At 46.6% G+C, this 14134-nt stretch overlaps 1 protein-coding gene across 3 annotated transcripts in view; it reads left to right on the top strand.

The window, feature by feature from the left end:
- kmt2d (lysine (K)-specific methyltransferase 2D) overlaps positions 1 to 14134 on the top strand; it is a 38458-nt gene that overhangs the window by 6951 nt on the left and 17373 nt on the right. The window contains exons 10-34 of one of the 3 annotated variants that reach the window (XM_084070202.1): positions 32 to 339; positions 476 to 598; positions 750 to 1597; positions 1887 to 2006; positions 2120 to 2236; positions 2502 to 2606; positions 3687 to 3868; positions 4295 to 4459; positions 4690 to 4799; positions 4930 to 4974; positions 5112 to 5303; positions 5414 to 5602; positions 5705 to 5827; positions 6430 to 6548; positions 8326 to 8461; positions 8577 to 8663; positions 9099 to 9179; positions 9265 to 9423; positions 9552 to 9621; positions 9726 to 9964; positions 10096 to 10169; positions 10517 to 10567; positions 10680 to 12308; positions 12393 to 12557; positions 12661 to 12797. In XM_084070202.1, the coding sequence (XP_083926328.1) occupies positions 32 to 339; positions 476 to 598; positions 750 to 1597; positions 1887 to 2006; positions 2120 to 2236; positions 2502 to 2606; positions 3687 to 3868; positions 4295 to 4459; positions 4690 to 4799; positions 4930 to 4974; positions 5112 to 5303; positions 5414 to 5602; positions 5705 to 5827; positions 6430 to 6548; positions 8326 to 8461; positions 8577 to 8663; positions 9099 to 9179; positions 9265 to 9423; positions 9552 to 9621; positions 9726 to 9964; positions 10096 to 10169; positions 10517 to 10567; positions 10680 to 12308; positions 12393 to 12557; positions 12661 to 12797 (5574 nt within the window). Of the gene's footprint in view, positions 1 to 31; positions 340 to 475; positions 599 to 749; positions 1598 to 1886; positions 2007 to 2119; positions 2237 to 2501; positions 2613 to 3686; positions 3869 to 4294; positions 4460 to 4689; positions 4800 to 4929; positions 4975 to 5111; positions 5304 to 5413; positions 5603 to 5704; positions 5828 to 6414; positions 6549 to 8325; positions 8462 to 8576; positions 8664 to 9098; positions 9180 to 9264; positions 9424 to 9551; positions 9622 to 9725; positions 9965 to 10095; positions 10170 to 10516; positions 10568 to 10679; positions 12309 to 12392; positions 12558 to 12660; positions 12798 to 14134 lie in introns of all 3 variants that reach the window. The other 2 variants (XM_084070201.1, XM_084070203.1) reach the window with 2 other exon arrangements.

The following is a 14134-nucleotide window of genomic DNA, read 5'->3' as shown; positions in this document are numbered from 1 at the left end:
GACGAACCACTTTTCTTTTCCAACTCCTCAGGTGGGTGCATGGTGAATGCGCTTCTCCAGTGACACTTCCAGAAGAGAAATGTGTCTGCCTGCTCTGTCAGGAAGCTCAACAGCAGCTGGCTGTCACTCAAAACGGCACAGGAGAGATGCAAACCAGAGAGGCGTGTGAGGACACTGAAGGACACAAAGATTCGGTGGAAATGACAATCCAGACGGAGGCCGGAGAGGTGAACACAGAGGAGCCGGGTCCATCGGAAGTGACAGTCAGACAAACTGGCACATCGGAAGACACCCCGCTGGCTGAGGTCGTGGCTGATAGCGAGGAGCCCATGGAGTTGGGTGAGTCTGGGTCAAGTTTCGCACAGAACATAGTCAATTTATATTTACAAAAAAAGGTTTGATGGAGAATATGTTGGTTGTGGGCGTGTACATACATGTATGAGTGCGTAAGCAAATGTGTGTTTTGTGGATTTAGGGGTGGAGCCTGAAGTGGTTGAGACATTAGCGGTTGAAGAAAACACCATGGAGGAAGGCCTACAGCAGTTGGAAACAGAAGAAGCCATTTCAGAGATGCCCACTGGTCCACCTGAGTCTACAGGTAAATACTAGGCCCATTATAGAGATAACATCATCTTTTGTAATGAACCTGTCGCTGTAGTTGATAATTTGATGATAGCGTACGTAATGATAGATGCACCAATGAAAACACTAATCATCCCGCCCCCCTGCCATGCATTCCTTCACCCCAGAAGAAGAATGTGGAGCGGCAGAACAGGGGACCTCTTGTCTACCTGTTGCTGAGGAGAGAGCAGAAGAGGCGGCCAGCCAGCTGGCCCAGGCCAGCCCCCCACAGGACTCCATGGCAGAGACCCAGTCTAATGCTTCTAAAGTACAACCACCACCAGTGTCGCAGCAGGGCCCTGAAAAGATGGAGGAGGAGGAGGAGCCCTCATTAGAACAGAAGTCAGGGCAGTTATCAAAAAGCAACTCTGAAGAAGGCACGTCTGCAACCGAGCTGTCTGACGAGGCTCCACCAAAGTCCTCGGTTACACCCGCCTCCCCCGTAGAGACAGACACTGTGCCCATGTCGATGGACGAGACGGACCAGGCGGACGGCGCTCCTTGTCGGGACGCCGACTCTCCTCTTTCCCCTTCTTCCCCCACCCCACCTTCCCCGTCAGCGGACGCACAGGAGGCCGATGCGGAGGATAGGCTGCTACCTCACTCTGAGGAAGAGGAGGAAGAGGACGACGAGGACGACGACCACCAGGTGAAGGAGGAAGCGCAGCACAGGGAAGTGACGATCAAGCAGGAGCCGCGGGACCCCCAGGAGGAGGAGGAGCAGGACGTGAAGCCGGACCACCTTCTGCTGGACGACACGTCCAACATGAGCCACGGAGACGAGAGCAGCAGTGGCTTCCTGGGCTCTCCGGCAGAGGCTGACCCTCAGCTCTCGATGGAGCTCGTACCTGCCACCCGCTCACGTGCCGACTCGCTGCTCACCGAGACGGACGACTCGTTGCCCTTCGACACGTTAAAGTGCGATGGAGATAAGGTGAAGCGGAGAGGCTCCCCAGGGCGTTCGCGGATCAAACAGGTAAGGTCACTAATGGGTAGTGACATAAGCCTATTGTTTAAATGGCGAAATGCTCCTTAGTGTTAATTTGACTCGGATTGTAAAAATGTATGTAGGGTCCACTTTTTCTCTCTCACTCTGATTTTTATACTCAGACTGAGGCAAAGGAACACAATGAGGGTTTAACTGTGTAGTGTGTAACCTCCTTTCTTCTGTGTATCCTATGTGTTCCATCCTAGTAGCAAGCAACATCTAAAGGTCATGAATATGCCAGTTCTAATCACTGCCAATAACATGATCTGACTTTCAGGGGCGGAGCAGTGGTTTCCCTGGGAAACGGCGGCCTCGAGGAGGAGGGGGTGGCGGAGGAAGGGGGCGTGGCGGGAGGTCAAGGCTGAAAGCGATGGCCTCCTGCATAGATGCCTTCTTGGTACGCTGAAACATGCAATATATCTCACTGGTGAATTAATGTCTTTGTACTGTATGCATATCATATGTTGGACGTGCTGTTTCCCAACTGAAGTTCTGGCCTTCCCCCTGTAGCTAAGCATGACCACAGAACCTGGACTGAGTAGTAAGGAGGAAGAGGAGGAGGAGGATGACACCATGCAGAACACAGTGGTGCTCTTCTCCAACACTGATAAGTTTGTCTTGCTCCAGGTACAGCTTCCCTTCCTCCTTGACATTTCCACTTGCCCTGTGGCATTTAAACCTGATTCATACTCGGTAGCGTGCCAAATATAGCCGATCTACAAGCGCTGTTTGTGAGCTTGTTGATCGGCTAATTTCAGCGCACTACCAAGTATAAATGAAGCATGACCTAACCAAGAACCACAGGTGTCACAATTTTGTCTGTAACCCCAAACTGACTGTTTTTATCTTCCCTTTTTCTTTTCTTCCCCCAATCCTCCCTCTGATTTCACAGGACATGTGTGTTGTGTGTGGCAGTTTTGGAAAGGGAGTGGAGGGGCAGCTCTTGGCCTGCGCTCAGTGTGCCCAGTGTTACCATCCGTATTGTGTGAACAGCAAAGTAAGCGTAGGTCTTTTATTTCTTCTTGCATTTCAAACCAACATGAACATCCATGGAGTTAAAAGTCATTATTAAAGCCTGACCGATGCCAGATTTGTTATTCCGATCCCAATTTTGGAGAGCCTAGACCACAGGTTCTCAAACTTTTCAGGGTGCGACCCCCCCAAAATAATCATATTTGAAGCTGATCTACAAGCCGATCTACAAGCTCACAACGCTGGTAGATCGGCCATTTTCACAATATCTGCCTCTTTATTTAATATTTGACAGTTTGGCCAATTTGGTTTTAAAAAGGTCTTTAGAAATGTGCAGATGCCCTGTATACACTTGCTGTATGTTCGTTTGTTTATTGTTGAGTGAGAAAACAATGTTGCACATTAAGCTAATCATCTGGGGACCCCTCAAAATAATTTGGGGACACCCAGTTTGGGAACCAATATCCTAGACCACTGATTACAGATGTTTTCGTACTTTGTCAAAAAACGGCAAAATCTATTCAAAATCATTCTCAAAATAGCAGATTTTGTGATGTATTGTAAAGTTTTCGCCTATAATTGCCATAATAGGAATGTCAGGTTGAAAGTGGTTAAGAAACTCGTACACATCGGCTGCATAACTCCTGACGTCACCCGTTCATCCCCTGGGTCACGGAAGTTTTTCTCTATGGTAAATAACATTGGGTCATCTTAGAATCGTCTCGTATAAGAATTGTGGGCCAAAAATAATCAAATTGTCCCCTGGCTATCGTCAGGGAGGTGGCTCTGTATTGTTTATGATAGTTAGTCACTCATATGTGATACAGTCTGTTTCTGGCAAAAATGTAATTAATTCGGCGGAGGTAACATAAACGTTTTCTCACCGTCAGTTGATGCTCATACCAATATGAGTCAAACCACTGGGCTCATTTGTTTATTTTTGGAACACAGTTCTTAGATGGTGCAATATTAAACACGTCTATGATAATTCCGAATGGGGGGGGGGAGAACTGTGACCCAGGTAGGATGCGTGAATTACGTCAGCACTATATCGGCCATATTGTTCTGGCTCTAGTCATTTATATCATTTTGTTTGTCTTTGTAGATCACCAAGATGATGCTCCGTAAGGGCTGGCGGTGTTTGGAGTGCATTGTGTGTGAGATGTGCGGGAAGGCTTCAGACCCTGCCCGCCTGCTGCTGTGTGACGACTGCGACGTGAGCTACCACACCTACTGCCTGGACCCGCCCCTGCACACCGTACCCAAGGGGGGGTGGAAGTGCAAATGGTACGAAAAAAGAAACCCTCTTTGAGTGGGACTGCATTGCCTTGTTCGGCCTTGGTCATAAATTAAACCACTGAGGATTTTATTCTGAGTGTGTACAAAATGTAACCAAATGGATCCGCAAGGGTACATACACACTAGGGAGATAGAAACGGATAAATGAACACTGAGGATTTTTTACTGTGTAACTTTGAATGGGGTCAAATGGAAATGAATCCATGCCAATTTGCATATTATGTAAAATGTTTGTGCCTCAGCTCTTCATCGGTGATTCAGAGGCCCAGTTCTTTGCTTCTGGTTTCTGTAGCAAAAAAGAAAAAAAAAGAAGCCTGCTGCAGTTCTTCTCCACATATGCCTCAGTAACTTTGACATCCAACAGGAGATGAAATGGGTTTCATGCATGTTTTTTCCGCTGCCGCCGCTGTGCAGGTGTGTGAGCTGTATGCAGTGCGGCTCCAACTCACCGGGGTTCCACTGTGAGTGGCAGAACAACTACACCCACTGTGGCCCCTGCGCCAGCCTCGTCACCTGCCCTGTATGCAGAGAGAACTTCATGGAGGAGGAGCTGCTGCTTCAGTGCCAGTACTGCGACCGGTGGGTACCGCTCATTAAAGACGAGACAGACACACAGAACAGACAGAGTGGCTGGTGGGGGTTCATTATATTTCCGCTAATTAAGACTAGTGGGGAATAGATTATTTATGTTGGAATCTTGTCATAAATTATTCCATAACATCTTTCATATGTGATGCCATTTACAATGTAATAAGAAGGATGCGTGTGTCATGATGTGTGTTTGTTTTTGTGTGCGTGTGTCTACGTAGATGGGTGCATGCTGTGTGTGAGAGTCTGTACACAGAGGATGAGGTGGAACAAGCCTCCGATGAGGGCTTTGCCTGCACATCTTGCACCCCCTTTGTTCCCAAACCCGTAGGTAAGTGCAAGACAAAAACAAACGTGTTACTTTTGTTCCATAATCAGCGATTTAAGTGTCATTGAAGTGTTTACTGACTGCGTTGTTTTTCCCTTTTCTCTCTGCCCCATGCTGTCGTTTTTGTTCACAGTAGTGGAGTCAGCCATAATGGCTTCCATAAAGATTAAAGAGCCAGGTTTGTTGAGTGTTTTTGTTTTAAGCTAAACAAATTGGTTTACTATTTCCTGGATTGTGGGTGGTGGTTGTTGTAATATGCTGATGTATAGACAGTATATATCTCATTGAAATTTGCAAATGTCATTGGCCACACAGAGCCCCAGTTTTACCGGTTGGAGGGCGTGTGGCTGACCGAGTCAGGCATGTCCCTGCTACGCAGCATGTCCATGTCTCCTCTGCACAAGAGACGTCAGCGGCGCTCCCGTCTGGGCACATTGTGTGGTGAAGGTGGTCCTGATGGCATTCTAGAGCTTAAAGAAGGAGAGGGAGATGGGGATGAGGGCAAAGGTGTGTATATGTGCACATTTTCACAAATTCATCAGCATAGGAAACGTTTTTTTTAATGTTTTAAGTTGTTTACCCTCTTGACTGATCTTGACTTTCCCTTCTCTCTTTAGTCTGTGGAGAGCCCATGGAATGCGATCCTAAGATGGAGAACCCTGGTAGCCCAGAGAGAGAAGGTGGAGCTGACAGGGAGCTGGGTGCAGATGGAGGTACTGAGGGCATGGCTGAATGTGAGGGCCTCAAAGGGGGTGCAGAAGAGACGGAGGATAGCAAGAAAAGGAAGCGAAAACCCTACAGACCTGGTATGTTTAGTAAAACTGCACAAAATAGGCCATGAGCACAAATGCTGTACGTGTGAATGTTAACATTCATCTGAACATTTTGTTTTGTTTCATCTCTTCCAGGTATTGGAGGCTTCATGGTGAGACAGAGGAAGTGTCACACACGGATGAAGAAAGGGTTTTTTGCACAGCTGGCAGGGGAGACTACTTTAGATGGACAGCCACTGGAGAGAACCATTGAGGAAGGTAAGGGACACAACCAGATTGTTTGCTTTACTATTGGACAAATTACAATTAATGATGTTAGTTATACATATGCATCATCATACATACATACATTAATACATACATACAAACATACATACATACAAAGCTAATGACAGCTCAAATCATATCTTTAAGATCACCTACAATTCAAGAGCATGTTGTGAGCTTGTAGATCAGCTATTTTCGCTGATTAAAGTTAAAGTAAAAACAAAGTAGGGCATTAATTTACGAAAAAACAGAAAGTTGAAATATGAAGATAGAAGGTTTCTGCCCGACAGCAACAACTATAAATGTTAGAGCCCACTGATGGAATGTTAAGGTGTGTGGCGGTTTCCAGTGTGGCCATCTTCTTTGCTGCTGTTAGGGCCTATGTCCACCAAGGCGTTTTTTCCTGAGTATGTTTTGAATTGTTTTAAATGGGAATGCTGCATATTTACTTCATGCTGGTAATAGAGAAGCAAAACAAGGTGGCCATACTTGGTTCGATCTTGTTCGTAGTTGGTTGTTTTTGTGGCTTGGCATTATGTGAATCACCTTATTTTGAAAATTTGTCTCCTAAAACGAAGGTTGTCTATCTATAGGACCCCACCCTGACACAGACAATATAATGGATCCCAAACCAGCAGAAGGGGAGGAACAGAAGAAACGGCGGGGCAGAAAGAAGAGCAAACTTGAGGACATGTTTCCAGCTTATCTTCAGGTTTGTGGTATAGGGTTGGGCGATATAAATACATCCAGTTGGAAAATCACCATGACAATGGCCATCACAGATGATGTCAAATAGTGCTTGAGGGAGTTGCACAATTATTTATCTTGTCCCGAAACACACCGAAAGCAATATACTGTGTGTCAGAAGAGCATGCGCAGGCCTCTGCACTTGTTCCACACAATTTTCTCTCTACACCAAACCTCAGAGTCTTCGTAGAAAATAGCCGATCTGCAAGCACACAATGTGTGAGCTTGTAGAAATGCTAATTTAACTGAATGTTCGCCTGCAGAATAGTGTCACTAGGGTTCAGATGGTTAAAATGTGGAGGTGTGCATCGTCACTGGCCTCTCGATTCAATTATGATTCACCTGTTAAAGATTTGATTCTATGATGCATTTCAGTTTTCTATAATACTTAACTGCACATGGCTACTTTCAACAATTAATGCAAGCAACCACATACATATTCTGAACTCCTTTTGCATTCATAAAATGCTTTAATGTGATGTGTGTATAATCACTCCTTAAAATATAAATGTCTTAAAAGTAAACTAAATTGTAAGCCTAGCCTACCTATTATGAAAATGTTCAGTCCTTCAAATCAATGTAACCTTGAATCCTCGTCATATGACAGTGTCACACACTGAAAGTAGTTGATCTACAAGCTCATTGCACGTCACACCACGATGCGTTGTGAGTGTGTAGGTTTGTTGAGTGCCTGAGCGACAAGCGTGTTGATCGTCGGTGTACATCGTTGTTAAATTAACATCTCTGTGTAGTAACACAGATGTGGCCAGATGTTATCTTTTCTTATTACCGGTACTTGTTGTCTCTACCTCCCTCAGCCACTTCTATGGTTGTGATAGTTATTTGCCAATCAGCCTAGCAATGTTTGTGCATGTCAATGGGACGCTGCTCCCTTAGCCTGGGACCAGACGAATCTGCGAGTGCAAAAAAAAATGCACTCTGCGATTTGGGCCTGGCACCCTTCCATAGAGAATCCATTTCCTGCTCCAGAAGACGTGGGTGACCAATCAGGGCCCAGTATTCGAATATTGGTAGTTGGTTGTAGGTCTAAGCAATTGCGTCGAGGGCCATTGTTTTGATCCCGCCCCTTGGGGGGGGAAAAAACGTCCTCATGGAAGCACCAGACTCATATCCACACAGTGATATAGTCTGGCTACGCTACGCGAGGCTACTGCTCCCTAACTGTATCTTCACAATGTCATTGTCCACGCGAGGCTAGATAATAAACCCAGCATTGATGCAGAATCGTCGACGCCCAAATTGCAATGCATCTTAAAATCTAATACCTTCCACACAAATTTAATATCAGTGAGATCTGTTACTTAACATCTGCATTGTATTTACCTTTTCTGTAGACAAGATGCCAAAGCTCTAGTCAGCATCCGCATGGCTGATGTGTTCACTCTTGTCAGTTAACATGAACGCCAGAGCGGGGCGTGTTCTGCGTCTGGTGTGTTTCGTCAGTGTTGTTGGTGGCAGAGATGACGACAAAGAACTTCTGCAGTTTTACCAATATTTTGGTTTTAAAGCCAACAAAAATGGGAGAACGGTAGACTTAAATATACATCACCTGTACAGGGTTTCAGGTGGCTGCGAAAACAAAATAGAAGTCACATAATCACTGATTGCTGTAGCGTGATGACATCGCCCTATGTGTTTTTTTAAGCGTCACAATTTTAACAAATAACTTGAACCGTGGTGTCTGTTAATTTAACTTCAAAAATCTTGATCTGCCACTGCAGGAGGCTTTCTTTGGGAAGACCCTGATGGACCTAAGTAAGAAAGCTGTCATGGTGCCCCCAGTGCAGAGGCCAGGAATGTGCCCGGTCAGACCTGCACTACCAGCTCTACCAGGGACAAGACCTTCTGCCCCGGAGGGTAAGACCTCTGAGCTGACCTGCCACACATGAAACCGCTCAGGCGATTTGTCACAAAGGTTGTGGACATGGTTCAATACATAGTGTGTCTGACTTGTGCATATTTCTGTTCTCAGCTGAGGCAAAGGATCGGGTGGTGGAAGCTACTCTGGCTCTCAAGCAGGAGGGAGGTGAAACACCCCTGACTCAGGGAGAGGGAGCAGGTGAGTCTGTTTTGAAGAGTCTGACTGCTGGTAATGGTGTTTTGGTCACTAGCCGTTATAACGGCTAGTGACCAACCTTATACTAGCCGTTATAACACTGCACAATTTAGGCTATAAAGAAATGTAGATAATTTGTGATGATCACAATTGCAATTATGAGTATTAGTGTATTTGGGGAAAAAAGCTATTTTATCCAGCTGCTGCAGTGTGCAGTTTCGGCTGCTGCAGACATTCCAAATGAAATGTTTTAAAATGTCTAATATGCCAAGTAATTAAAGGACAAGGCTGGTGTATTTTAGTATGCATTTCATATAATAAATCAATGGAGCTGGGCTTGAGATGTGCCATTAAACAAAAACAGGGATACAAGCTTAGGCCTAATGGTTTGGCTATCATGTGTATTTCTTTTTATAATTTTTGTTGTTTCATATGTAGGAGTTTCTGCACCATCTTCATCTGTGAAGGACCAGGCCTCAATTGATACTCAAGACTCTGATGCAGAAAAGAAAAGTGAAGGTACGATTTTGGGGCTTATTTGGAAGCACAGGGACCAATTTCATATGTATAAAAACATCATTTAAATGTTGTTTGTATGCCCTAGGTCTTCCACAGGGGGTGGAGAATCAAGACTCTGAACAGTTTTTCCGGAAGGTTCTGGGTGTGTCTGAAGGATCTACTTTGGAGGGCATGAAGCCCATCCTAGAGGGCAACAAGGGAGAGCTCAGCCGCAGTGCTTTGCCACAGAGACCTCTCCTCTCAGGTGAGCATACAGGGAGATGGATCCATTATTAAAACCAGTTTGAAATGTATTTCCAGTTGAGAAAACTTTGTATAATGTGGCAAACAGATTTCACATAGCTTTGGCTTGACATGAAAACTATTTTATAGGGTCCCTGCCCTCTGCTGGAGTGATGGATGGATTCCCAGGCCTTTCTCAGTCTCCATTCTTTGACATGCGGTAAAAAGCAATTCTGCAATCCTCCAAATGTCTTATTGTTTTACAAAGGTCTCTCAAAGAGATCATGCAGTGGTTTGTACATCACAAATACCCTTGCTGTACAGGGACCGAGGAGGGCTCTTCAGTCCCGATGGCACAGAGGAGAGCCCCTGGGCCACTCCCTCTACTCCAGCCACGCCTTCCACGCCACCCACCCCCGGTGAAGCTGATGGCGACGGGCTGTCCTACAACCAGCGGAGCCTCCAGCGCTGGGAGAAGGACGAGGAGCTGGGAGAACTCTCAACCATTTCCCCCGTGCTCTATGCCAACACTAATTTCCCCACGCTCAGGCAGGACTATCCAGGTGAGCCTATGTGGCAATTGATATTCTCACTGGCATTGGATTATGCCTCTGAACCGGTCCAGCATACGGTAGTCCTTAAATCAACTCGTGATACAACGCCTTGACATTGACATGTGTTTACTTTGTTTCAGACTGGGCCAGTCGTTGTAAACAGATCATGAAGATCTGGAGGAAGGTATCAGCTGCTGACAAAGTTCCTTTTCTGGTAAGTTGTCTGTTTAATTACCTTTATCCTTAGTAAAGTTGAAAAGTTATTCTCAGACTAAATGAATGCCCCAAATTCAGACACAGATGGGAGTGGCAACAACAGTCGTGATCGTGGACACTGAATGACAAGTACCAGCCTTCTCTTTCAGATAGCACTCGTATGGAATAAGTCGGTGGAATTCAATCAGTTTCAACTGATCTTAAGTTTTGTGCTCTGGTTACCTGGAAGTCTAGACAAGCAGACAAATTGCGTATTTGGACTAAACAAAATCACAGCCTACACAAACGTATCGCACCGCTTTACGTCTGCAAATATTTGTCTAATGGTTGATTTTTCGTCTTCAGCAAAAGGCCAAAGATAACCGAGCAGCTCAGCGGATCAACAAGGCACAGAAGGCAAGTGGAAGCTTCAACTTGCATTAGGAAGAATGAACTGTGATAACCGTTTAGAATTGTTTGTGTCCAGGCCCTTCTTTTGATCCTGTTTGTATCTCTGCTCCTCTCACAGCAAGCGGAGAGTCAGGTATGCAGGCCGATCAAGGTGGAGCCAGGGCGGGTGAAGACGGAACGGCCCAGTCTTCACCTCCAGATCCCTCCACCTTCGGGATCCGGGTCCACCCCCTCACAACCCAGCTCTGCGGAGAGCCCCTTTCCCTTCGCACCAGATTCAGGATCCTCTCCCGCCTTTTTCCCCGACGGTCCTGTCAAGACTCCCGGGTCGGCTGAAATCCGGACAGATCCCTTTGCCAAGCTCCCGCCTCAGTCGCCCCATCCTCAGTCACACCCAAGTACCGCCTTTTCCCAGGCCGGGGCCAGTCCCTTGCAGGCCTCATCCTCAGGTTATCCCCCTTCCGGCCCACAGGGTCCTCCTCAGGGACGGCCGGCCAGCCTCGGCCCTTTTGACATGCAACCAGGGACCCCGGGAACGCCCCGGCGGGCCCAGCAGGTTGACCCTTACTTCAGATCACAGCTGCAGCAGCAACAGGGTCACCTGACACATCACGGCTCTCAAGAGTCCATAGGACCCCCAGAGAGCCCTCGGTCAAGGGGTGGTGGGCATGGGGAATCACCTCTATTCTCCCCACCCCACAGCACCCACTATGGAGACCCTTTCAGAGGCCAGTCAGGAATAGGACGGCCAGAATATGGCTCATCCGCATCCCCCTCTGCGGTGGCCTCCTCGCCTGGTGGCATGGGGCAGTACAGGGCTGATATGAGTGCACCATCTCCCCGCTCTTCTTCAGTTGGACGGCCTGACCTAGCTGCTGGCTCCCCTGCTGGCATGGTAGAGTCTGGGGATGGCTTGTTCAAGGCGCCTATGACGCCACGGATGCACCAAGGGGAGGGTGGGGCACTTCATCCTGGAGCTTCCCCTGGCCACCCTTCAGAGAGTTACAGGCAGTCTCCCTCCACTCCGTTCTCTGACCCGTATGGCCAGCCACCCCTCACTCCGCGACCTCAGTCAGGAGGTAGTAGCTCCCCTGTTCCTCAGAGACACATTATAACCCAACCAGAGCCCTGCTCCAGAGTGCCCTCCAGCCCCCAGTCACAGAGTAGCTGTCAGTCTCCTCTTACCCCAGGAGGCCTCTCCAATGATGCTTTCTCAGTCCAGTCTCCTGCTACCCCTCGTTTTCAGTCCCCTGACCCCTACTCTCAGCCGCCCTCGCGGCCACAATCCAGAGACCCCTTTGCTGCTCTCCATAAGCCACCTCGTCCCGCCTCTGCTGCCCCGGATGGAACTTCCAGTTACAGAGGCTCACCGCATCCTAACCCGCTGCCTCCTGCTCCGCCCACCAACAACCCAATGGGCGATCCTCTTGCTGGGAAGCCCTCAGCTCATCCTTCTTTCAGCCGTAGTCCCAGCACGGTCGGCTATCAAATGACCCAGCAGCCAGCACAGATGGCTCAGGCTCAGCTACAGCAACCTCAGCCACAAGCACAGCAGGCTATGGGGGTAGATAACTTCAACTCCAGGGTGCCGCCGCCTGCTGGACCTCAAGGCCCCACAACTGTCCGCCCTCCGGAGACATCTCATCAGCCAGCTATGCCAGGCACTCAAGAAATGTCTGACATGTCAACAGTACAGGACCCCGCCTTAGTGGGCCTCAGCCCCTCTGAATTGGAGAAGCACAGACAGGTATATTCATACAGAAGATCAGTGGAAAGTCAATTTTCAGTCAGGTTAAATGTGTCACTAATGAATGTTACTTTCACCTCGCAGCGCCAGAAACTGAGGGAGTTCTTAATTCGACAACAAATGCAAAGGAACTCCCTGAGACAAGAGAAGGAGGCTGCTGCCATTAGTGCTGCCCCCGGCTGGCCTGGAGCAGAAATGGCAGGCTTTCAACAAGACAAGGCCCATAGGGCACCGCCACCTTATCCACAGGTACCCATTTGTTGTTGCGACATGCTTAGAGAAACATAACATTAAGCACATGTAGTTGATTTTTACTGCTGTTTAATAACCATAATATTGATTACTCTTTCAGGACCGTATTGCTGCTGCTGCTGGAGCTCAAGCTGCTCTGGCAAACAAGATACCTATGACTGTTGTAGGCATGGAGGACAAGCACATTCGTCCACCACCTCCAGGAGCCCCTGGGATTATGGATCCCAATGCACTAAGGTAAACATTGTACTGTTTTTATGAATAACTTTTGTAGCACATTGTCTCTTAGACTTGCCTTTTAAATCTTTAAAAAAGGATGTATTGTGCCATGAAAAATTAAATTAAATGTGTGGCATAATACTTACACCAAGCGACTTTTCAAGCGACTGTCGCAGACAAATGTCAAATGTTGGGAATCTCTGGATTAAATCATGACAGTTTTGCGTTGAGTTGGGGCACGCTCCTGTCATCCTGGTCGTTTGGTGTAAGGTTAGGTTTTAAGTCGGTCTTTTTCTCATCATGACCTTTCGGATAATATCATATAATAGGGATGCACCGAGATGTAAATTCTTTGCCGATACCGATGTTTAAAATAACAATTTAGCCGATAGTCGATACTGATATTTCTTTATTTAGTTTTTGGTGTTAATATTTCCCACTTTTGTGCCAGGGAAACGAATAAATCTTCATTATAAGAAATTACTGTTCAGAATCTGCAGAAACACAACATAATTGCCTCCTAGCTCCTGTAAGTTGAACCTGCAAAAAAAAATAAAAAATCGGGGCCGATACCGATATGTGGCAGATATATCGGTGCATTCCTATCATATATATTTAATTTAATTACCATAAGTCTTAAGTCTTGGCGCATGCTCATGTGAAGTTCAATGACAGTTGTTCATTGTTTGAAACAGGAAGCAGAAAATTAGGCTACAGTGAAGGGAGAGTCCAGTCGACTGTCTGCAGACCTTTGCCATTCGTAGTCCATTGTACTAAAGTACATTATTGTATCCCATTTCATTGACATTTCTCATATTGGACCGGTTACACGGACACAAAAAATGTCTGCTCTGTGACCGTGTTTGTGTGTGCGCTATCTATCTGCACGAACTACGCCTGTCTATGAATTTTGCCTATGAACTTGTCTTTACACTGAGAAACTCTTCTCATAAGACAAGTGCCAGATGTAACTGCATTTGTTGTTTCTTCCCAAGATACTTTTACATCATGTAAAATGGTATAGTCTGTGATTAAGCTAGATATGAGAGGGTTTCAGATTTCAAACTCTTTTCAGTCTTTTAATGTATGGTAGATGTGGGATCGTGTCAGACTTGATCCTTTTTAAAAGTATTTTCAAAAATACTTTGATCCGGTTTGATGTAAGGAGCAGCATAGTATCTGGGTGCCGCTAGCGGGCCTTTTATTTCCATTTTCCCAAAAAACTTTTAATTAGAGGATAAACCCCTTGAGATGCATCGTCTTGTTTTCAAGGGGGTCCTCAGGTACAACACACAAACAGTGACAATGAAACAATAACAGCACACACCAATTAGCAGTCACATAAAAAAATATCT

This window comes from Gymnoscopelus microlampas, assembly GCF_963454915.1.
Source record: "Gymnoscopelus microlampas genome assembly, chromosome: 10".
Lineage (NCBI taxonomy): Eukaryota > Metazoa > Chordata > Actinopteri > Myctophiformes > Myctophidae > Gymnoscopelus > Gymnoscopelus microlampas.
Note: the sequence above shows the minus strand (reverse complement) of the source record. Positions and strands in the feature narration are given on the sequence as shown.